The following is a 21,872-nucleotide window of genomic DNA, read 5'->3' as shown; positions in this document are numbered from 1 at the left end:
TGGATCGGGGATCCCGGCCGCCCCTCTCCCTGCACCGGGGATCCCGGCCGCCCCTCTCCCTGGATCGGGGATCCCGGCCGCCCCTCTCCCTGGATCGGGGACCCCGGCCGCCCCTCTCCCTGGACCGGGGATCCCGGCCGCCCCTCTCCCTGGACCGGGGATCCCGGCCGCCCCTCTCCCTGGACCGGGGATCCCGGCCGCCCCTCTCCCTGGACCGGGGATCCCGGCCGCCCCTCTCCCTGGATCGGGATCCCGGCCGCCCCTCTCCCTGGACCGGGGATCCCGGCCGCCCCTCTCCCTGGATCGGGGATCCCGGCCGCCCCTCTCCCTGGATCGGGGATCCCGGCCGCCCCTCTCCCTGGACCGGGGATCCCGGCCGCCCCTCTCCCTGGATCGGGGATCCCGGCCGCCCCTCTCCCTGGACCGGGGATCCCGGCCGCCCCTCTCCCTGGACCGGGGATCCCGGCCGCCCCTCTCCCTGGATCGGGGATCCCGGCCGCCCCTCTCCCTGGACCGGGATCCCGGCCGCCCCTCTCCCTGGACCGGGGATCCCGGCCGCCCCTCTCCCTGGTCCGGGGGTCCCTGCACATTAATGTGAAGCAGTACTCACCAATGCCATCGGGTATTGACTCCAGTGGGTTCTGAGACAGCAGCAGGTCAGTCAATGCCACCAGTCCACTGATCTCGTTTGGGAGCATCTCCAGTTTATTTTCCGAAACATCCAGGCAGACAAGGCGTTTTAGATTTCCCAATTCCTAAAGAAAGGAACAGAGCAGGATCCTCATCCCATAATTGTTTCATTTTTATTAAGGTTTTAACATTTGAGAACATACTTCACACAACCAGACAAGATCAACACATGGATCTACAAGAATTTTACAGCCACTGTGGTTTGAATTATCATTCACGTGATGCATTGTCTTGACCCGCGGGGCCTGTCACACAAGGTTCAAAAGTGGAGGTGACAAAGTGATGGAGACAGATACAGAAAGAAGTGGCTTTGACGGAAACACTGCTGCTGTGTGCTGGCTAGCTCAGGCCATGGCCTGGACAATCGCCCACACCGCTGTGCAGTGCGCCTCTGGCACCTCACCATGCTGAAGGGGGGGGGGGGGGGGGGGGGGGGGTGCTGGGAGAATCGTTCTTTTGTTGCCCTTTGCCCCTTACTGTTTAGCACAGGGCTAAATCGCTGGCTTTGAAAGCAGACCAAGGCAGGCCAGCAGCACGGTTCAATTCCCGTACCAGCCTCCCCGGACATTCGCAGGAATGTGGCGACTAGGGACTTTTCACAGTCACTTCATTTGAAGCCGACTTGTGACAATAAGCGATTTTCATTTCATTTCATTTCTCTCCTTTCCTACTATCCCTGCTTTGTCTCCTTGGTGCTTTTATTCCCCCTCCCCCCAACCCCTTCCTGTCCTCCCCTCCCCCACCGCACCCTGCCTCGCTCTTTCCGCCTTACTTTCTTTGCCATTTTGAGGTCTGTCCTGTGCAAATGCACATTTGAATTTTACATTCAGTTTGAGGGAGAGAAGAGTGGGCCCAAGACTAGTATTTGAAACTGTTTTGGGCGAGGCGTTTTCAGAACCCCAAAATGTATCATGGAGTTCAGCCAACCTCCCCCTGTAATGGATTTGTTGCTTTTCCAGCACACGGCTTGTTCCCCAGGTGTGATATTACAATTATGGACACGTGGGTTTTTAAACACAAAACAATGTTTATTCCACGAACTCAACTTAACCTCTTAAATAAACATTGGATCTCTTAACACCCCTTACTTCAAAGATACCCCGAAAATATTACAACACTAAATAATCCTTCAGTTATCCCTTGCAACATCCATGAGACTTAACACCTTTAAACAGAAACACATCAGGTTAAAGGCTTTACTATTATGAGTTTAAATTACCCAAATGATCCAGAGATAGTCTTTCATGGCAGAGATCACAGCAGATCCAGCTCACTGCAAAACACAGACACACACCCAAGCTCTTTTTCAAACTGAAACTTCAAAATGGCTGAACTGAGCTCAGCTCCACCCACTCTCTGACATCACTGTTTTCTTAAAGGTACATTGCTCAAACATCCATCTCACATGACACGTTCCCCCCCCCCCACCCCCAAGGGAAAAAAACCCCATCAACTTCAAGATGGTTTCAATTATCACTTTTGCACCATCCACTAAGAAATGCACACAGTAAAAAATACTTTTTCCTTTTTAAACAAAACACATGCAAACAGGTATAATAATATAGTCCATTTTTCTTTTTTCTTCTTCCTCCAACCGAAATCCTTCTCAATTGACAGTCTCTTTGAACAAAGTCTCTACACGATCCATCCATTCCTCTACTCCTCGGCATTTCTCTTTAGAATCTTTAGTTCAATCTGACCACAGAGCCCCTTGCAATTCTCCAATACAGGAGCATTGGTGATCACAGCCTTCAGGCAGTCAAATGCCTGTTTGAAAGTCCGCTGTCCATTGAAATTTTTTAGGTTTCTTTAGCAAGTCCATCAGTGGAGTAATCACGCCACAAAACTTTTGCACAAAGGGTCGATCAAATCCACTCACGCTAAGAAATCGCATTATTTCCCTTCGTCTTGAGGGTATCGGAAACTCCGCAAGGAAAGTGATTCGGGCTTCTCCAAATTCACTTTCGGCTAGTTCATCATCAAACCCGCCTCCTGAAGTCGACCGAAGAACTCCATGCGATGTTTTAAATGTTCTTTCAAAGTCTGGAAGTTGGAAATAAAAGCAGATTGTCCCATTTTCTCAATGCAATCCTCCAAACGTGGAATAGGGCAAGAGTCCGTTCATGTAACTGCATTCTCCTTTCTGTAGTCCACACACAACCGTTGGGTACCGTCTGGTTTAGGTACCATCACTATGGGTGAGCTCCATTGGCTGCAACCCACTTCAAGTATGCCATTCTTCAGCATACTCTCAATCTCTCTGTTAACATAGAACATAGAACATTTGGCCCATTGAGTCCGCACCAGCTCTTGGAAACAGCACCCTACCCAAGGTCAACACCACCACCCTATCCCCACAACCCAACCCACTAAGGGCAATTTTGGACACTAAGGGCAATCTATCATGGCCAATCCACCCAACCTGCACATCCTTGGACCGTGGGAGGAAACCGGAGCATCCGGAGGAAACACACGCACACACGGGGAGGACGTGCAGACTCCGCACAGACAGCGGCCCAAGCCAGAATCAAACCTGTGCCAATTTTAAAGGATTACGTCTATATGGATGTTGTTTGATAGGAACAGCATTTCCCACATCTACATCATGTATAGCCATTTGAGTACTTCCCAATTTATCTCTACAAACTTGCCCATGTGCTATCAATAACTCTTTCAGGTCAGTTTGTTTTTCCTCTGGAAGGTAACTTAATAATTTATCCCAATTTTTAAGAACATCCTCATTTTCCAATTTAATTTGAGGCATGTCAAATTCACAGTCATCTGGATTTGGTTCGTCACTTCGGGTTAGAATCATTAAAACCTCCTTTTTCGCTCCTTCCCTTTCAAAGTACCTTTTAAGCAGATTCACACGACACACTCGGTGAATATTCCTTCTATCTGGTGTTTTTACCACATAATTCACCTCACTTTATTTCCTTCCAATCTGATACGGTCCACAAAACCTAGCTTTTAAAGGTTCACCTACCACTGGTAACAACACTAAAACTTTATCCCCACTGGCAAAACCACGAACTTTGGATTTCTTGTCCGCTACCCATTTCGTGCAACTTTCAAATGTTGTCTGGCCAATTCACCTGCTCTATTTAATCGTTCCCCAAAATTTGACACGTAATCCAATAGTGTAATTTCCGATTTCTCACCCACCAATTTTTCCTTAATCAATTGAAGTGGTCCTCTTACCTCATGACCAAAAATTAGTTCAAAAGGACTGAATTTGGTAGACTCATTAGGTGCATCCCTAATTGCAAACAATACGAATGGGATTCCTTTATCCCAATCCTCTGGATAATCTTGACAATACGCCCTCAACATTGTCTATAATGTCTGATGCCACCTTTCTAACGCTCCCTGTGATTCTGGATGGTACGCAGTTGATTTAAATTGTTTTATTCCTAAGCTATCCATAACTTCTTTGAATAACCTTGAAGTAAAATTCGATCCTTGATCCGATTGAATTTCTGTGGGTAGTCCATATCGAGTAAAGAATTTAAGTAACTCCTCCACAATCCTTTTAGCTGTAATATTACGTACTGGAATGGCCTCTGGAAACCCAGTAGACACATCCATTATCGTCAAAAGATATTGATTCACACTTTTAGTTTTAGGAAGCGGTCCTACGCAATCGATTAGGACCCTTGTAAAAGGTTCCTCAAATGCTGGAATGGGTATTAAGGGCGCTGGTTTTATCACTGCTTGAGGTTTCCCTATCACATGACATGTGTGACATGATTGACAAAATTTAACTACATCGTTATGTAGTCCAGGCCAATAAAAATGTTTCTGGATTTTAGCTTGAGTTTGCCTTATTCCCAAATGACCTCCCACTGGTACCTCATGTGCAATTCGTAACACCTCCTTTCTATACCCTACCGGCAATACTACTTGATGAACTTCTGCCCACTTTTCATCCGCCTGCATATGTACAGGTCTCCATTTTCTCATCAAGACATCACTTTTACGGTAATAACACTCTGGTATACTCTTAGATTCCTCTTCCGTATATGCTTTCTGATATATCCGTTTTATTTCTACATCTTTCTGTTGGAACTCCGCCAATTTTACTGAACTAAAAATATCCGCCTCATCCTCCACCTGTTCTTGTTCTTTATCAACCATCTGATTAAAAATCGTTTCTGATAATCGCACTTCAACTTCATCTTCACTCTTTGATTTCTCCTCGTCTTAACCTGTGACTTTGCGACCTTGTTACTACACAATCCAGAAAAATCCCAGGATATTCATCCTTCAGCACGTCAGTTGTCTGATTTTCCACTGGCTTATCAACCACAGTAGGCATCACTCCCACCTGTGATCCAGCTATATCATTACCCAAGATAAACTGTATTCCTGGGCATGATAGTTTATCTATTACTCCTACTACCACTTCACCACTCTTCACTGGACTTTCCAATCCTACCTTATATAATGGACCGCTACTCCTCGCACCCTGAATTCCACATATCACCACCTTTTCTGGCAACATTCTTCCCAAACTACATAATTCCTCATCTCTTACCATTAAAGACTGACTAGCCCCTGTATCTCTTAAAATTGTGACTTCTTTACCTGCTCCTCCTGATACACGTGTAAACTTTACCCACACAAGTAAATTCTTTAAAGACATCTGGCACCTTCTTAACAATTACTTCTTCAACAGGCTGTACAATCGTTTGCACCTCCTTCGCTTCCCTTGGGCTTTCCTTTAATGGATTGTTGCTTTTGAAGCACGCGGCTTGTTCTCCAGGTGTGATATTACAATTATGGACACGTGGGTTTTTAAACACAAAACAATGTTTATTCCATGAACTCAACTTAACCTCTTAAATAAAAATTGGATCTCTTAACACCCCTTACTTCAAAGATAGCCCCGAAAATATTACAACACTAAATAATCCTTCAGTTACCCCTTTCAACATCCATGAGACTTAACACCGTTAAACAGAAACCCATCAGGTTATGAGTTTAAATCACCCAAATGATCCAGAGATAGTCTTTCATGGCAGGGATCACAGCAGATCCAGCTCACTGAAAAACACAGACACACGGAAACTTCAAAATGGCTGAACTGAGCTCAGCTCCACCCACTCTCTGACATCACTGTTTTCTTAAAGGTACATTGCTCAAACATCCATCTCCCAAAGGCACTCTCACATGACAAAACTTAAATAAGGGCACCTATGAGGTTATGCAAGGAGAGCTAGCTAAAGTGAATCTGCTTACGGGGTGATCAACAGAGGTTCAGTGACAGACGTTTAAAGGCATAGTTCAGAATGCACAGAACGGACACATTCCAACGGAAATAAACATCCCAAAGGGGAGTTTCTTAACTCCACCCAGACACATCATCTATACGAATATCTTTCTTCAATATCGTACCAATATCTTCTTTAATCAGCAATGCAACTCCACCACATTTTCCTTTCTGTCTGTCCTTCCTGAAACTGAATATCCTCAATGTTTAGTCCATCCTTGGTCACCTTGGAGCCAAGTCTCTGTATCCCAACTATATCATACACTTTACATCTTTCTGCGCAACTAATTCACCCATTTTATTTCAAATGCTCTGTGCGTTCAGTTAAATAATCTGAAGGCTAGTCTTTTTTTTTCTTTCTTTATAAATTTAGTGTACCCAATTCATTTTTTCCAAGGGGCAATTTAGCGTGGCCAATCCACCTGGCCTGCCCATCTTTGGGTTGTGGGGGTGAGACCCACGTATACACGGGGAGATTGTGCAAACTCCACACGGACAGTGACCCAGAGCCGGGATCGAACCTGGGACCTCGGCGGCATGAGGCAGCAGTGCTAACCCACTGCGCTGCCGTGCTGCCCTTTAGGCTAGTCCTTTTAACGTTTCTTGTCCCTACTATTTTCTACGTGTCGTTATCTGAGGACCTTTATTTCTCTGCCTATTACTTTTCTTATTCTCCTTGCTGTCTTGTTCTTGACTCTCCCCCCCCCTCCCCCCCCGCTCTGAATCCTTACATAGGTTCCCATCCCCCCCCCCCCCCCCCACCCCAAGGACACCAATGGCAGTCCTGCCCAGATGTAACCCCATCCAGGCTGAATCTGTTTGAATCGAGACTAGGGGGGGGGTCACTGTTCAAAAACGAGTCGCTCATTTAAGGCAGGGATGAGAATTTCTTTCTGAGGGGGGTGAGTCTCTGGAACTCTCTCCCTCTAAAGGCGCTGGGAGTAGAGTCTTTGCATGTCTTTCAGGCAGAGCTGGATGGATTACTGATTAGCAAGGGGGTGAAAGGTTATTGGGGGTGGGCAGGAATGTGGGGTTGCAGTGACAATCATATCAGCCGCGATCTTATTGACTGGGGGGCAGGCTCGAGGGGCCGAGTGGCCTCCTCCTATTCCTAATTCGCATCTAATTGGCCTGAATTAGAACATAGAACATACAGCACAGAACAGGCCCTTCGGCCCACGATGTTGTGCCAAACTTTTGTCCTAGATTAATCATAGATTATCATTGAATTTACAGTGCAGAAGGAGGCCATTCGGCCCTTTGAGTCTGCACCGGCTCTTGGAAAGAGCACCCTACCCAAACTCAACACCACCACCCAACACCAAGGGCAATTTGGACATTAAGGGCAATTTATCATTGGCCAATTCACCTAACCCGCACATCTTTGGACTGTGGGAGGAAACCGGAGCACCCGGAGGAAACCCACGCACACACGGGGAGGATGTGCAGACTCTGCACAGACAGTGACCCAAGCCGGAATCGAACCTGGGACCCTGGAGCTGTGAAGCAATTGTGCTATCCACAATGCTACCGTGCTGCCCTTAAGAACAAATAAATCTACACTATATCATTTTACCGTCATCCATGTACCTATCCAATAGCTGCTTGAAGGTCCCTAATGTTTCCGACTCAACTACTTCCACAGGCAGTGCATTCCATGCCCCCACTACTCTCTGGGTAAAGAACCTACCTCTGATATCCCTCCTACATCTTCCACCTTTCACCTTAAATTTATGTCCCCTTGTAATGGTTTGTTCCACCTGGGGAAAAAGTCTCTGACTGTCTACTCTATCTATTCCCCTGATCATCTTATAAACCTCTATCAAGTCGCCCCTCATCCTTCTCCATTCTAATGAGAAAAGGCCTAGCACTTTCATTTCCAGGAGCAGGAGAGAAAGAGGGAGCCGGAGTGCAGCTTGGGATTCAGGTAGGTGTTTAAACTTGCCCCCAGGTTCCAGAGGCCTTCATTTCCGGGAGCAGGTGAGAGCGAGGGAGCCGGAGTGCAGCTTGGGAATCAGGTAGGTGCTTAAGTGTTTGATTTTTACCTCTATTTAAGTTGGGCGGTTGCTAAACCCGAGACACTACACTTGTAGTGTCTCCCACCCTTCCATCTCCTCTAACCTCAGGGGGGTGAATGAATATCAGGTAAGCTCTCTCTTTTCTTTTTCCTTTATCTGCAAGTATAGTTTCAGATTTTCGGCGGGAGCAGTGGCCAGGGGTCTGTCGGGAAGGTAAGTTTACCCTATCAAAACTTACCTTGCAGGAGAAGCGGCCTTCAGATTTTCGGCGGGAGCAGTGGCCAGGGGTCTGTCGGGAAGGTAAGTAGCTGGGAGAAATGTAACTCTTCGTGGGTTGGTAAGCATTGTGATTGGTAAGTAAAATCTTTATTCCTTTCACTTATTCATTATTTGATATTATATTTGTAATCAGTTAAGGTAAAGTGTAAAAATGGCAGGAGATCCCAGACCCGTAGTATGCTCCTCGTGCTCAATGTGGGAGTTCAGGGACGCGGTCGATGCCCCTGACTCCTTCATGTGCGGGAAGTGTGTCCAGCTGCAGCTCCTGTTAGACCGCTTGACGGCTCTGGAGCTGCGGATGGACTCACTTTGGAGCATCCGCGATGCTGAGGAGGTTGTGGATAGCACGTTCAGTGAGTTGGTCACACCTCAGATTAGGATTGGTGAGGGAGACAGGGAATGGGTGGCCAAAAGGCAGAGAAAGAGCAGGAAGGCAGTGCAGGTGTCCCCTGCGGTCATCTCGCTCCAAAAAAGGTATACCGTTTTGGATACTGTTGGGGGAGATGACTCACCAGGGGAAGGCAGTAGTAGCCAGGCTCATAGCACCGTGGCTGGCTCTGCTGCATAGAAGGGCGGGAAAAAGACTGGCAGGGCGATAGTCATAGGGGATTCAATCGTAAGGGGAGTAGACAGGCGTTTCTGTGGTCGAAAACGAGACTCCCGAATGGTATGTTGCCTCCCGGGTGCACGGGTTAGGGATGTCTCAGATCGGCTGCAGGGCATACTGAAGGGGGAGGGTGAACAGCCAGTTGTCGTGGTGCATACAGGCACCAACGATATAGGTAAAAAAACGGGATGAGGTCCTACAATCAGAATTCAGGGAGTTAGCAGATAAGTTAAAAAGTAGGATCTCAAAGGTAGTAATCTCAGGATTGCTCCCAGTGCCACGAGACAGTTGAAGTAGAAATTCAAGAATAGTCAGAATAAATATGTGGCTTGAGAGATGATGCAGGAGGGAGGGGTTCAGATTCTTGGGACATTGGAACCGGTTCTGGGGGTGGTGGGACCATTACAAATCGGATGGTCTACACCTGGGCAGGACGGGAACCAATGTCCTAGGGGGTGCTTTTGCTAACACTGTTGGGGAGGTTTTAATCTAATGTGGCAGGGGGATGGGAACCAGATTAGGAAGTGAGAGGTCAGTAAAGAGGCAGCAACTAAAGCCAGTAAGGTACTAGATAATAAACTCAATGTGACTAAGGGGAAGAGTAGACAGGGGAGAGATGATGAACGCAAAGGGACAGGTGGTCTGAGGTGCATTTGTTTCAATGCGAGAAGTGTAGCAGGTAAGGCAGATTAACTTAGGGTTTGGATTAGTACCTGGGAATATGATGTTATTGGTATTTCGGAGACTTGGTTGAGGGAAAGGCAAGACTGGTAACTAAATATCTCAGGGTATAGATGCTTCAGGAGGGATAGAGAGGGTGGTAAAAGGGGTGGAGGAGATGCATTATTGGTCAGAGATGATATCACAGCTATGATTAAGGAGGGCACAATGGAGGTTTCGAGCACTGAGGCAATATGGGTAGAGCTAAGAAATAGGCAGGGTGCAGTAACATTAGAACATAGAACATAGAACATAGAACAATACAGCGCAGTACAGGCCCTTCGGCCCACGATGTCGCACCGAAACAAAAGCCATCCAACCTACACTATGCCATTATCATCCATATGTTTATCCAATAAACTTTTAAATGCCCTCAATGTTGGCGAGTTCACCACTGTAGCAGGTAGGGCATTCCACGGCCTCACTACTCTTTGCGTAAAGAACCTACCTCTGACCTCTGTCCTATATCTATTACCCCTCAGTTTAAAGTTATGTCCCCTCGTGCCAGCCATATCCATCCGCGGGAGAAGGCTCTCACTGTCCACCCTATCCAACCCCCTGATCATTTTGTATGCCTCTATTAAGTCTCCTCTTAACCTTCTTCTCTCCAACGAAAACAACCTCAAGTCCATCAGCCTTTCCTCATAAGATTTTCCCTCCATACCAGGCAACATCCTGGTAAATCTCCTCTGCACCCGCTCCAAAGCCTCCACGTCCTTCCTATAATGCGGTGACCAGAACTGTACGCAATACTCCAAATGCGGCCGTACCAGAGTTCTGTACAGCTGCAACATGACCTCCCGACTCCGGAACTCAATCCCTCTACCAATAAAGGCCAACACTCCATAGGCCTTCTTCACAACCCTATCAACCTGGGTGGCAACTTTCAGGGATCTATGTACATGGACACCTAGATCCCTCTGCTCATCCACACTTTCAAGAACTTTACCATTAGCCAAATATTCCGCATTCCTGTTATTCCTTCCAAAGTGAATCACCTCACACTTCTCTACATTAAACTCCATTTGCCACCTCTCGGCCCAGCTCTGCAGCTTATCTATATCCCTCTGTAATCTGCTACATCCTTCCACACTATCGACAACACCACCGACTTTAGTATCGTCTGCAAATTTACTCACCCACCCTTCTGCGCCTTCCTCTAGGTCATTGATAAAAATGACAAACAGCAATGGCCCCAGAACAGATCCTTGTGGTACTCCACTTGTGACTGTACTCCATTCTGAACATTTCCCATCAACCACCACCCTCTGTCTTCTTTCAGCTAGCCAATTTCTGATCCACATCTCTAAATCACCCTCAATCCCCAGCCTCCGTATTTTTTGCAATAGCCTACCGTGGGGAACCTTATCAAACGCTTTGCTGAAATCCATATACACCACATCAACTGCTCTACCCTCATCTACCTGTTCAGTCACCTTCTCAAAGAACTCAATAAGGTTTGTGAGGCATGACCTACCCTTCACAAAGCCATGCTGACTATCCCTGATCATATTATTCCTATCTAGATGATTATAAATCTTGTCTCTTATAATCCCCTCCAAGACTTTACCCACTACAGACGTGAGGCTCACCGGCCTATAGTTGCCGGGGTTGTCTCTGCTCCCCTTTTTGAACAAAGGGACCACATTTGCTGTCCTCCAGTCCTCTGGCACTATTCCTGTAGCCAATCATGACATAAAAATCAAAGCCAAAGGTCCAGCAATCTCTTCCCTGGCCTCCCATAGAATCCTAGGATAAATCCCATCAGGTCCCGGGGACTTATCTATTTTCAGCCTGTCCAGAATTGCCAACACCTCTTCCCTACGTACCTCAATGCCATCTATTCTATTAGCCTGGGGCTCAGCATTCTCCTCCACAACATTATCTTTTTCCTGAGTGAATACTGACGAAAAATATTCATTTAGTATCTCGCCTATCTCTTCAGACTCCACACACAATTTCCCATCCCTGTCCTTGACTGGTCCTACTCTTTCCCTAGTCATTCGCTTATTCCTGACATACCTATCGAAAGCTTTTGGGTTTTCCTTGATCCTTCCTGCCAAATACTTCTCATGTCCCCTCCTTGCTCGTCTTAGCTCTCTCTTTAGATCATCCTCGCTACCTTGTAACTATCCATCGCCCCAACCGAAACTTCACACTTCATCTTCACATAGGCCTCCTTCTTCCTCTTAACAAGAGATTCCACTTCCTTGGTAAACCACGGTTCCCTCGCTCGACGCCTTCCTCCCTGTCTGACCGGTACATACTTATCAAGAACACGCAGTAGCTGATCCTTGAACAAGCCCCACTTATCCAGTGTGCCCAACACTTGCAGCCTACTTCTCCACCTTATCCCCCCCAAGTCACGTCTAATGGCATCATAATTGGCCTTCCCCCAGCTATAACTCTTGCCCTGCGGTGTATACTTATCCCTTTCCATCATTAACGTAAACGTCACCGAATTGTGGTCACTGTCCCCAAAGTGCTCTCCTACCTCCAAATCCAACACCTGGCCTGGTTCATTACCCAAAACCAAATCCAACGTGGCCTCGCCTCTTGTTGGCCTGTCAACATATTGTTTCAGGAAACCCTCCTGCACACACTGTACAAAAAACGACCCATCTATTGTACTCGAACTATATCTTTTCCAGTCAATATTTGGAAAGTTAAAATCTCCCATAATAACTACCCTGTTACTTTCGCTCATATCCAGAATCATCTTCGCCATCCTTTCCTCTACATCCCTAGAACTATTAGGAGGCCTATAAAAAACTCCCAACAGGGTGACCTCTCCTTTCCTGTTTCTAACTTCAGCCCATACTACCTCGGCAGAAGAGTCCCCATCTAGCATCCTCTCCGCCACCGTAATACTGCTCTTGACTAGCAGCGCCACACCTCCCCCTCTTTTGCCTCCTTCTCTGAGCTTACTAAAACACCTAAACCCCGGAACCTGCAACATCCATTCCTGTCCCTGCTCTATCCATGTCTCCGAAATGGCCACAACATCGAAGTCCCAGGTACCAACCCACGCTGCCAGTTCCCCTACCTTGTTTCGTATACTCCTGGCATTGAAGTAGACACACTTCAAACCACCTACCTGAACACTGGCCCCCTCCTGCGATGTCAAATCTGTGCTCCTGACCTCTATACTCTCATTCTCCCTTACCCTAAAACTACAATCCAGGTTCCCATGCCCCTGCTGCATTAGTTTAAACCCCCCCAAAGAGCACTAACAAATCTCCCCCCCAGGATATTTGTGCCCCTCAGGTTCAGATGTAGACCATCCTGTCTGTAGAGGTCCCACCTTCCCCAGAAAGAGCCCCAGTTATCCAAAAATCTGAATCCCTCCCGCCTGCACCATCCCTGTAGCCACGTGTTTAAATGCTCTCTCTCCTTATTCCTCATCTCACTATCACGTGGCACGGGCAACAACCCAGAGATAACAACTCTGTTTGTTCTAGTTCTGAGCTTCCATCCTAGCTCCCTGAAAGCCTGCCTGACATCCTTGTCCCCTTTCCTACCTATGTCGTTGGTGCCAATGTGGACCACGACTTGGGGCTGCTCCCCCTCCCCCCTAAGGACCCGGAAAACACGACATTGTTGGGACTTTACTACAGGCCTCCCAAAAGCGAGCGTGAAGTAGACGGACAAATATGTAGACAGATTATAGAAAAATGTAGGAGCAATAGGGTGGTCGTGATGGGAGATTTTAACTTCCCCAACATTGAATGGGACACATATCGTGTTGGAGGCGTAGATGGAGCAGAATTTATAAGGAGCATCCAGGAGAGTTTTTTAGAGCAGTATGTAAATAGTCCAACTCAGGAAGGGGCCACACTGGACCTGGTATTGGGGAATGATCCCGGCCAGGTGGTTGAAGTTTCAGTCGGTGATTACTTTGGGAATAGCGATCACAAGTCCGTAAGTTTTAGAATACTCATGGACAAGGACGAGAGTGGTCCTAAAGGAAGAGTGCTAAATTGGGGAAAGGCCAAGTATAACAAAATTCGGCAGGAGCTAGGGAATGTGGATTGGGAGCAGCTCTTTAAGGGTAAATCCACATTTGAAATGTGGGAGCCTTTTAAGGAAAGGTTGATTAGAGTGCAGGACAGACATGTCCCTGTGTAAATGAGGGATAGAAATGGCAAGGTTAGGGAACCATGGCTGACGGGTGGAATTGTGAGACTAGCTAAGATGATAAAGGAAGCATACATAAGATCTAGGCGACTTAAAACTGATGAAGCTTTGGAGGAATATCGGGAAAGTAAGACAAATCTCAAACGTGCAATAAAGAGGGCTAAAAGGGGTCATGAAATATCTTTGGCTAACAGGGTTAAGGAAAATCTCAAAACCTTTTATTCGTATATAAGGAGCAAGAGGGTAACTAGAGAAAGGATTGGCCCACTCAAAAGACAAAAGAGGGAATTTATGCGTGGAGTCAGAGGAAATGGGTGAGATTCTTAGTGAATACTTTGCATCGGTATTCACCAAGGAGAGGGACATGACGGATGTTGAGGCTAGGGATGGATGTTTAAATACTCTAGGTCAAGTCGGCATAAGGAAGGGGGAAGTTTTGGGTATTCTAAAAGGCATTAAGGTGGACAAGTCCCCAGGTCCGGATGGGATCTATCCCAGGTTTCTGAGGGAAGCGAGGGACGAAATAGCTGGGGCCTTAGCAGATATCTTTGCAGCATCCTTGAGCACGGGTGAGGTCCCAGAGGACTGGAGAATTGCTAATGTTGTCCCTTTGTTTAAGAAGGGTAGCAGGGATAATCCAAGGAATTATAGACCAGTAAGCTTGACGTCAGCGGTAGGCAAACTGTTGGAGAAGATACTGAGGGATAGGATCTATTCACATTTGGAATAAAATAGACTTATCAGTGATAGACAGCATGGTTTTGTGCAGGGAAGGTCATGTCTTACAAACCTAATAGAATTCTTTGAGGAAGTGACAACGTTAATTGATGAGGGAAGGGCTGTAGATGTCATATACATGGACTTCAGTAAGGCGCTTGATAAAGTTTCCCATGGCAGGTTGATGGAAAAAGTGAAGTCGTATGGGGTTGAGGGTGTACTAGCGAGATGGATAAAGAATTGGCTGGGCAACAGGAGACAGAGAGTAGTGGTGGAAGGGAGTGTCTCAAAATGGAGAAAGGTGACTAGTGGTGTTCCACAGGGATCCGTGCTCGGACCACTGTTGTTTGTGATATACATAAATGATCTGGATGAAGGTATAGGTGGTTTGATTAACAAGTTTGCAGATGATACTAAGATTGGTGGAGTTGCAGATAGCGAGGAGGACTGTCAGAGAATACAGCAAAATATAGATAGATTGGAGAGTTGGGCAGAGAAATGGCAGATGGAGTTCAATCCAGGCAAATGCGAGGTGATGCATTTTGGAAGATCTAATTCAAGAGCGGACTATACGGTCAATGGAAGAGTCCTGGGGAAAATTGATGTACAGAGAGATCTGGGAGTTCAGGTCCATTGTACCCTGAAGGTGGCAACGCAGGTCGATAGAGTGGTCAAGAAGGCATACAGCATGCTTGCCCTCATCCGACGGGGTATTGAGTACAAGAGTCGGCAGGTCATGTTACAGTTGTATAGGACTTTGGTTAGGCCACGTTTGGAATACTGCGTGCAGTTCTGGTCGCCACATTACCAGAAGGATGTGGATGCTTTAGAGAGGGTGCAGAGGAGGTTCACCAGGATGTTGCCTGGTATGGAGGGTGCTAGCTATGAAGAAAGGTTGAGTAGATTTGGATTGTTTTCGTTGGAAAGACGGAGGTTGAGGGGGGACCTGATTGAGGTCTACAAAATTATGAGAGGTATGGACAGAGTGGATAGCAACAAGCTTTTTCCAAGAGTGGGGGTGTCAGTTACATGGGGTCACGATTTCAAGGTGAGAAGGGAAAGTTTAAGGGAGATGTGTGCGGAAAGTTTTTTACGCAGAGGGTGGTGGGTGCCTGGAACGCTTTGCCAGCGGAGGTGGTAGAGGCGGGCACGATAGCGTCATTTAAGATGCATCGAGACAGATATATGAACGGGCGGGGAACAGAGGGAAGTAGATCCTTGGAAAATAGGCGACAGGTTTAGATAAAGGATCGGGATCGGCGCAGGCTGGGAGGGCCAAAGGGCCTGTTCCTGTGCTGTCATTTTCTTTGTTCTTTGTCCGTAAGGACCCTGAAGACACGATCCGAGACATCCCTGGCCCTGGCACCCGGGAGGCAACATACCTTCCGGGAGTCTCGTTCGCGATCACAGAATCTCTTATCTATTCCCCTAACCATTGGGTCTCCTATCACTATTGCTTTTCTATTCTCCCCCCTTCCCTTCTGAGCCCCAGAGCCAGACTCAATGCGAGAGACCTGGCCGCTAGGGCCTTCCCCTGGTAGGTCATCCCCCCCAACAGCATCCAAAACGGTATACTTGTTTTGAAGGGGAACGGCCACGAGGGATCCCTGCACTGTCTGCCTGTTTGTTTTTTTCCCCCTGACTGTAACCCAGCTATTCTTGTCCTGTACCTTGGGTGTGGTTACCTCCCTGTAACTCTTCTCAATCACCCCCTCTGCCTCCCGGATGATCCGAAGTTCATCCAGCTTCAGCTCCAGCTCCCTAACACGGTCTTTGAGGAGCTGAAGTTGGGTGCACTTCCCGCTGGTATAGTCAGCGGGGACACCGGTGGTATCCCTCACCACCCACATCCTACAGGAGGAGCATGTAACTGGCCTAGCCTCCATCCCCTCTTACCTGACAGAATATAGCTGCCCTGTGGACCAACTGGATCTCCGCCCTCCGACTCTGCTCCCAGTCAGCTGCACTCTCTGTAAATCCCGGCTCCCTTCTCGCTCTTTGAGCAAATGTAGGAAATGAAATGAAAGGAGCACCTTACTCCCTCCTCACCGATCTCCCTCAGTCACCAAACTCTCACTGTAGCACTCAAATGCAGCCCAAATTCAGCACTCCCTCAGTCACCAAACTCTCACGATAACACTCAAATGCACCAAATTCAGCACTCAGAATTGCGACAAAGCAGTCGGTTATGACAACATCGTACTAGAATTCCTCAAACATCTTTGTCCCCAAGCTCCTGCCCAGCTGACACAGTTACACACAAGATTAATCAGCTCAAACTCACTTCTGAAGGTGTGGTTTATGGCGAAAACCAGTCATTGCAAATCCTGGGAAGGATCTTCCATTAAGGGCCAGCTATCGACCGGTTTCATGACTTTCTCGGTGTTTGAAACTCAGAGTCTTCGCCTGCAATGCCAATCTCTGGAAGTATAGACCCTCCTTAATATCGACTAAGCTGCTTTCTGTAAAGGGTGCAGCACGTGATCAAGCTCAGAGACTCGGCAACGCCCCGCGACTCGGCAACGCCCCGCGACTCGGCAACGCCCCGCGACTCGGCAACGCCCCGCGACTCGGCAACGCCCCGCGACTCGGCAACGCCCCGCGACTCGGCAACGCCCCGCGACTCGGCAACGCCCCGCGACTCGGCAACGCCCCGAGACTCGGCAACGCCCCGAGACTCGGCAACGCCCCGAGACTCGGCAACGCCCCGAGACTCGGCAACGCCCCGAGACTCGGCTACGCCCCGAGACTCGGCAACGCCCCGAGACTCGGCTACGCCCCGAGACTCGGCTACGCCCCGAGACTCGGCTACGCCCCGAGACTCGGCTACGCCCCGCGACTCGGCAACGCCCCGCGACTCGGCAACGCCCCGCGACTCGGCAACGCCCCGCGACTCGGCAACGCCCCGCGACTCGGCAACGCCCCGCGACTCGGCAACGCCCCGCGACTCGGCAACGCCCCGCGACTCGGCAACGCCCCGCGACTCGGCAACGCCCCGCGACTCGGCAACGCCCCGCGACTCGGCAACGCCCCGCGACTCGGCACTATTGAAAATTACTTCCAAAAAAAGCTGGAGAGAGACGAGGGCTACTCGATCCCACAACTGTGTACCAGACACTGACCTGTACGCAACTGTGTACCAGACACTAGCCTGTACGCAACTGTGTGCCAGACACTGGCCTGTACGCAACTGTGTACCAGACATAGGCCTGTACGCAACTGTGTACCAGACACTGGCCTGTACGCAACTGTGCACCAGACACTGGCCTGTACGCAACTGTGTACCAGACACTGGCCTGTACGCAACTGTGTACCAGACACTGGCCTGTACGCAACTGTGTACCAGACACTGACCTGTACGCAACTGTGTACCAGACACTGGCCTGTACGCAACTGTGTACCAGACACTGACCTATACAGAACTGTGTACCAGACACTGACCTGTACACAATTGTGTACCAGACACTGACCTGTACGCAACTGTGTACCAGACACTGACCTGTACGCAACTGTGTACCAGACACTGACCTGTACGCAACTGTGTACCAGACACTGGCCTGTACGCAACTGTGTTCCAGACACTGACCTGTACACAACTGTGGACCAGACACTGACCTGTACGCAACTGTGTACCAGACACTGGCCTGTACACAACTGTGAACCAGACACTGGTCTGTACGCAACTGTGTTCCAGACACTGACCTGTACACAACTGTGGACCAGACACTGACCTGTACGCAACTGTGTACCAGACACTGACCTGTACACAACTGTGGACCAGACACTGACCTGTACGCAACTGTGTACCAGACACTGGCCTGTACGCAACTGTGTACCAGACACTGGCCTGTACGCAACTGTGTACCAGACACTGGCCTGTACGCAACTGTGTACCAGACACTGACCTGTACGCAACTGTGTACCAGACACTGACCTGTACACAACTGTGTACCAGACACTGACCTGTACACAACTGTGTACCAGACACTGACCTGTACACAACTGTGTACCAGACACTGGCCTGTACACAACTGTGTACCAGACACTGACCTGTACACAACTGTGTACCAGACACTGGTCTGTACGCAACTGTGTTCCAGACACTGACCGGTACACAACTGTGGACCAGACACTGACCTGTACGCAACTGTGTACCAGACACTGGTCTGTACGCAACTGTGTTCCAGACACTGACCTGTACACAACTGTGGACCAGACACTGACCTGTACACAACTGTGTACCAGACACTGGCCTGTACACAACTGTGTACCAGACACTGACCTGTACACAACTGTGTACCAGACACTGGCCTGTACGCAACTGTGTACCAGACACTGGCCTGTACGCAACTGTGTACCAGACACTGGCCTGTACGCAACTGTGTACCAGACACTGACCTGTACGCAACTGTGTACCAGACACTGACCTGTACACAACTGTGTACCAGACACTGACCTGTACACAACTGTGTACCAGACACTGACCTGTACACAACTGTGTACCAGACACTGGCCTGTACACAACTGTGTACCAGACACTGACCTGTACACAACTGTGTACCAGACACTGACCTGTACACAACTGTGTACCAGACACTGGCCTGTACACAACTGTGTACCAGACACTGACCTATACACAACTGTGTACCAGACACTGACCTGTACACAACTGTGTACCAGACACTGGCCTGTACACAACTGTGTACCAGACACTGACCTGTACACAACTGTGTACCAGACACTGACCTGTACGCAATTGTGTACCAGACACTGGCCTGTACACAACTGTGTACCAGACACTGGCCTGTACACAACTGTGGACCAGACACTGACCTGGACACAACTGTGGACCAGACACTGACCTGTACACAATTGTGTACCAGACACTGGCCTGTACACAACTGTGTACCAGACACTGACCTGTACACAACTGTGTACCAGACACTGGCCTGTACACAACTGTGTACCAGACACTGGTATGTACGCAACTGTGTTCCAGACACTGACCTGTACACAACTGTGGACCAGACACTGACCTGTACGCAACTGTGTACCAGACACTGGTCTGTACGCAACTGTGTTCCAGACACTGACCTGTACACAACTGTGGACCAGACACTGACCTGTACACAACTGTGTACCAGACACTGGCCTGTACACAACTGTGTACCAGACACTGACCTGTACGCAACTGTGTACCAGACACTGGCCTGTACGCAACTGTGTACCAGACACTGGCCTGTACGCAACTGTGTACCAGACACTGGCCTGTACGCAACTGTGTACCAGACACTGACCTGTACGCAACTGTGTACCAGACACTGACCTGTACGCAACTGTGTACCAGACACTGACCTATACACAACTGTGTACCAGACACTGACCTGTACACAACTGTGTACCAGACACTGACCTGTACACAACTGTGTACCAGACACTGACCTGTACACAACTGTGTACCAGACACTGACCTGTACACAACTGTGTACCAGACACTGACCTGTACACAACTGTGTACCAGACACTGGCCTGTACACAACTGTGTACCAGACACTGACCTGTACACAACTGTGTACCAGACACTGACCTGTACACAATTGTGTACCAGACACTGGCCTGTACACAACTGTGTACCAGACACTGACCTGTACACAACTGTGGACCAGACACTGACCTGGACACAACTGTGGACCAGACACTGGCCTGTACACAACTGTGTACCAGACACTGACCTGTACACAACTGTGTACCAGACACTGGTCTGTACGCAACTGTGTTCCAGACACTGACCTGTACACAACTGTGGACCAGACACTGACCTGTACGCAACTGTGTACCAGACACTGGTCTGTACGCAACTGTGTTCCAGACACTGACCTGTACACAACTGTGGACCAGACACTGACCTGTACACAACTGTGTACCAGACACTGGCCTGTACACAACTGTGTACCAGACACTGGCCTGTACGCAACTGTGTACCAGACACTGGCCTGTACGCAACTGTGTACCAGACACTGGCCTGTACGCAACTGTGTACCAGACACTGGCCTGTACGCAACTGTGTACCAGACACTGACCTGTACGCAACTGTGTACCAGACACTGACCTGTACACAACTGTGTACCAGACACTGACCTATACACAACTGTGTACCAGACACTGACCTGTACACAACTGTGTACCAGACACTGGCCTGTACACAACTGTGTACCAGACACTGACCTGTACACAACTGTGTACCAGACACTGACCTGTACACAACTGTGTACCAGACACTGGCCTGTACACAACTGTGTACCAGACACTGACCTATACACAACTGTGTACCAGACACTGAACTGTACACAACTGTGTACCAGACACTGGCCTGTACACAACTGTGTACCAGACACTGACCTGTACACAACTGTGTACCAGACACTGACCTGTACACAATTGTGTACCAGACACTGGCCTGTACACAACTGTGTACCAGACACTGACCTGTACACAACTGTGGACCAGACACTGACCTGGACACAACTGTGGACCAGACACTGACCTGTACACAATTGTGTACCAGACACTGGCCTGTACACAACTGTGTACCAGACACGGACCTGTACACAACTGTGTACCAGACACTGGCCTGTACGCAACTGTGTACCAGACACTGGCCTGTACGCAACTGTGTACCAGACACTGGCCTGTACGCAACTGTGTACCAGACACTGGCCTGTACGCAACTGTGTACCAGACACTGGCCTGTACGCAACTGTGTACCAGACACTGGCCTGTACGCAACTGTGTACCAGACACTGACCTGTACGCAACTATGTACCAGGCACTGACCTGTACGCAACTGTGTACCAGACACTGGCCTGTACACAACTGTGAACCAGACACTGGCCTGTACGCAACTGTGTTCCAGACACTGACCTGTACACAACTGTGGACCAGACACTGACCTGTACACAACTGTGTGTCAGACACTGACCTGTACACAACTGTGTACCAGACACTGGCCTGTACACAACTGTGTACCAGACACTGGCCTGTACGCAACAGTGTACCAGACACTGACCTGTACACAACTGTGTACCAGACACTGACCTGTACGCAACTGTGTACCAGACACTGGTCTGTACGCAACTGTGTGCCAGACACTGACCTGTACGCAACTGTGTGCCAGACGCTGACCTGTACGCAACTGTGTACCAGACACTGACCTGTACACAACTGTGTACCAGACACTGACCTGTACACAACTGTGTACCAGACACTGACCTATACACAACTGTGTACCAGATACTGACCTATACACAACTGTGTACCAGACACTGACCTGTACACAACTGTGTACCAGACACTGGCCTGTGCACAACTGTGTACCAGACACTGACCTGTGCACAACTGTGTACCAGACACTGACCTGGACACAACTGTGTAC

The 21,872-nt window shown here is 48.8% G+C and overlaps 1 protein-coding gene across 1 annotated transcript in view; it reads right to left on the bottom strand.

Annotated features, from left to right (window-relative positions):
• Nucleotides 1-21,872, bottom strand: part of LOC140425665 (protein scribble homolog) — a gene marked incomplete at its 5' end in the record, with an annotated part of 1,618,068 nt that overhangs the window by 1,425,979 nt on the left and 170,217 nt on the right. Inside the window, 1 exon segment of the mRNA XM_072510160.1 lies at nucleotides 611-755. Coding sequence (XP_072366261.1) covers nucleotides 611-755 — 145 coding nt within the window.

This window comes from Scyliorhinus torazame, chromosome 6 (genome assembly GCF_047496885.1).
Source record: "Scyliorhinus torazame isolate Kashiwa2021f chromosome 6, sScyTor2.1, whole genome shotgun sequence".
Taxonomy (NCBI): Eukaryota; Metazoa; Chordata; class Chondrichthyes; order Carcharhiniformes; family Scyliorhinidae; genus Scyliorhinus; species Scyliorhinus torazame.
This window is presented reverse-complemented; position numbering and strand designations above follow the sequence as displayed.